Here is a 3,983-nt window from a genome sequence, read left to right on the forward strand (position 1 = left end):
AACAGTGAATGCAGTGAGTCGTCTCTTTATTATTGACATTTTAAAAAGTTTATGTTTTAAACTTTTTAAAATGTCAATAATAAAATAGAAACTTCAGCCTCCTGAGAAAAGAATCTGCACAGAAGAAAAGAGAGAAACTTCCAGGAAGGTCAGCGGAGGGAGAGGAAGGTAAGAGGAGACAAAGAGAGGAAGAGGGGAAGGAGAGGACAGAGGGAGGAGGAGGGGGAGGAGCATCCCAGTTCAAACGGGAGGAAACACAAACCTCCTTCCTTTAAGAGGAGGAAAATAACCCGGCAGATGAACGAGAGCAGACGGAGGAGAGGAGAACGAGAGAAAGTGGTGAGGAGAAGTCGTGGAGAAACTGAAGTTTTTTAAAGAAGAAGAGGAGAAACAGAGGAGGAGAAACAGGAGGAGAAACAGAGGAGGAGAAACAGAGGAGGGGAAATAGAGGAGGAGAAACAGAAGAGGAGAAACAGAGGGAGGGAACAGAGGGAGGAGAACAGAGGAGGGGAAACAGGAGGGGAAACGGAGGAGGAGAAACAGAGGAGGAGAAACGGAGGAGGGGAAACAGAGGAGGAGAAACGGAGGAGGGGAAACAGAGGAGAAACAGAAAAGGAGGAGTAGAGCAGTGAACATATGAAGGAAGACGCCGCTGCTGATGACGCTCGACCTTTTTCACCACAGGGAATAAACACACACTCCCTGATGATGTCATCATCATCATGATGATGACATCATCAATGACATCACTCTGTTCCCCCTGTGGTCAACCCCCCCACGCTGACAGCTGCTGACATCACAGGCTGGGCTGAGAGTGGGTGGAGCCACAGCATCAGAGTGATGGCGAGCTACCTGCTCTGCTGGGGGGGCGGGGCTCTAGAAGACAGGTACCTGTATGCCCCGCCCTACCCGGCTGTGTACAGGTGAGACCTGCAGTCATTCAAATTCACTTTTATAAAAAAGGTCTTTAAAGTCTGGAATTCTTCTCCTTGTCTGAGGCTAATATTAGCATTAGCATCAGTGTTAGTGGTTGTTTACGTCTCTTTGTTGTTTTCGCTGTCACTATGTGGCTAACTGTTAGTTACCGTGACAAAATTACAGCACTACTGCCGAAGTTAGCATGCTAACAAGTTAGCCCTGGCTTGTCTCCATGGTTTGAGATGTAAGAAAAATAAAATTGCACTGCTGCTAAATGCTGCTAATGCTAATACTTTGTTAAGACTGTGAGGTGCTTCTCACATAAATGTCGCCATGTGGTTAATGCTAATAGAAATTCTCTCATTATTATGAAGTTATTGAATGAGCACATGAATCAACATGTTAGCAAAAAGCATGAATGTAAAATTGCTGCAGTTAGCACAGTAGCTAAATTACATTCGTAGTCCCAGTCTGCTTTGCTAATGTTAGCGCTGCTAAAATTAAATGCTTGTTGCTACTGTTAATGCGACATTAACGTGGCTAACATTAACGCTTACTCACCATAATGACTGGAAATAGCAGTGCTGCTATGGTCACATTTTACACTAACTGTGTATGTGTATGTTTTGCATTGTTGTCGTTCACCTGATTAAAGTACATGTTTCTAATGCTAACATTAGCTTTTGTTTTGTATCATAAATCAGTCACAGAAACATGTCAGGGTGTTTGTAGAGATATGTGATCATGTAGGGAGTGAGTGTGTGTGTGTGTGTCTGTTTGTGTGTGTGTGTGTGTGTGTGTGTGTGTGTGTGTGTGTGTGTCATGTGCGTCTCTGTTTGTGTGTATGTAGGTGTGGTGTGTGTGTATGGGGGGAGAGTGTCTGTGTGTAAAAAGGCATGTTTGTGTGTGTGTTCCCTGTGTGTGTGTGTGTCGTGGTCTGTCTGTGTGTGTGCTTGTTTGTGTGCATGTTTGTGTGTGTGTGTCTGTTGTGTTGTGCGTGTTCAGGTGTGCGTGTTGGTGTGTGTGTGTGTGTGTGTGTGTGTGTTTGTTGTGTGTGTCTGTGTACGTGTGTGTGTTTGTGTGTTGTGTCTGTGTGTATGTGTGTGTGTGTGTTGTTGTGGCTTCACATTGACACACCCTGGATAATAACAGTGTGTTCTTCTCTTAGACTTTTTTTGTCCTATTTTTGTTCCACTTTTATTTTCCTCACACTTGGATCTCAGACTCTTGTGTCTTCTCTAAACTGTCACGTAAGACTCTCTCCGGTCCTGTGGACCGAACCATTGTGGACTCAGAGAGGAGGGGAGTCCACAGACTCATGGTCACAGGTCTGGTGTCAGTGTGTGGTCAGTTTGTTTGTGGACTGAAGTTCCTGAAATGTTTTCACAGGAACTAGAAGATGTTACATTCTGACTGAACATGATCACGTGTTTATCTCACTGTTAGACTCAAGTTTGTAAACCACACACACACACACACACCACACACCCACCACCCCACACACACACGCACACACACACACAACCACCCTGAACACACACACACACACACAGACACACACACACACGGGAATCAGGAGTTGAGGGGAAGTGGACGTCGTTCGACCACTTCCCACTTTCTCGTGTATGAACTATGACATCACTTCCTGTTTGCGACGTCTCACTGGGGTTTTCATTGTTAGCGTCGGTCAGTGAGACGGCGACGGTGATGATGAGGTGAGTGATTGATCTGTGATCAGCTGACGATGGCGAAGAATTTGTTTGTTGTCATCGCTGCGTTCACGTCAGACAGATGAACCACTTTGAAATGTTGTGGTTCCTGTGTGCAGCGTAACCATGGAAACAGTGAGTGAATCACTGCTGATGTTTGTGTTTCTATTGATTGATTATCGAAAAGCATCTGTTAGAGTAATAGTTAACTCAGGTGTTATAATCTAACTAACATTAGTTAACTTTTATTCATCAATTTATTTATACAATAATTTCAATTATAATTTAAATAAAACTGAATTATTATTCATTTTCAAGACTAAAAATACTTATTATCAATAGCTCCAATGAATGATCATTAGTTAAGTTGATATTATTATTAGTTAAAGTTACATTATTCACAACTAATTACTATTCATATTTTTACTTGTTTGTAACTTTTTACAGAAAATATTTTTTTTCAGCCTCTGTTTTATAATAAATAATAATAATAATAAATTAATAATAAAATTTTATTCACACTTTTCACCAACTGTCACATGACCACTCAGGACCGCTGTGTGTGTGTGTGTGTTGTAGAGAGCGACAGGTGAACTGCCCTCCTGAGCTTCTGTACCCTCAGGCTGACGTAGCGGAGCGACTAGCGCGCGGCGGCAGCGACGACGCCCTGACTAATGGCACGAAGGCCGACCTGCCGGCGGCCAAACGTCTCGCCAAGCGTCTGTATCACCTGGACGGGTTCAGGAAGTCTGACGTCGCCCGACACCTCAGCAAGAAGTCAGTGTGTGTGTGTGTGTGTGTGTGAGTCACGGATCAGATGCTCTGTTTAACTCCGCCCCTTTTGTCTGCCTGCAGTAATGAGTTCAGTCAGAAGGTGGCGCAGGAGTATCTGCGAAACTTTAACTTCAGCGGTCTGACCATCGACCAGGCGCTGAGGTGAGTTCTGTCCTTGTGTCTAGGCTCCACCCCCAAGCACAGACAGGCCAATCACATTGACCTGGGCGGGGTTTACCACAGGTGATAAATTGCTGTGTCATGGTTTCAGGTTGTTCCTCAGCCAGTTTGCTCTGATGGGAGAAACTCAGGAGAGAGAGAGAGTGCTGAGTCATTTCTCCAAGAGATACAGAGAGTGTAACAGTACTGACAACACTGAAGGTACCTGTCTGTGTCTGTGTCTGTACCTGCCTGTACCTCTGTCTGAGCCTGTCTGTGTCTGTACCTCTGTCTGTGCCTGTCCGTGTCTGTGCCTGTCTGTACCTCTGTCGTTGCCTGTCTGTGTCTGTACCTGTCTGTGTCTGTACCTCTGTCTTAACCTGTCTGTGCCTCTGTCTCCTGTCTGTACCTCTGTCTAAACCT

The 3,983-nt window shown here is 44.7% G+C and overlaps 1 protein-coding gene across 1 annotated transcript; it reads left to right on the top strand.

Annotated features, from left to right (window-relative positions):
• Positions 1–573: 573 nt before the first annotated feature.
• On the top strand, positions 574–3,782 carry LOC122762630 (PH and SEC7 domain-containing protein 1-like; the record flags this gene model as incomplete). The annotated part of the gene is made up of 4 exons (XM_044017818.1): positions 574–923; positions 3,207–3,404; positions 3,483–3,563; positions 3,673–3,782. Coding segments are annotated over exons 1-4 (472 nt in total), but the record flags the coding sequence as incomplete, so codon positions are not given.
• Between the last annotated feature and the right edge of the window lie 201 nt (positions 3,783–3,983).

Source organism: Solea senegalensis, unplaced genomic scaffold (assembly GCF_019176455.1).
Source record: "Solea senegalensis isolate Sse05_10M unplaced genomic scaffold, IFAPA_SoseM_1 scf7180000015872, whole genome shotgun sequence".
In the NCBI taxonomy this organism is placed as follows: domain Eukaryota; kingdom Metazoa; phylum Chordata; class Actinopteri; order Pleuronectiformes; family Soleidae; genus Solea; species Solea senegalensis.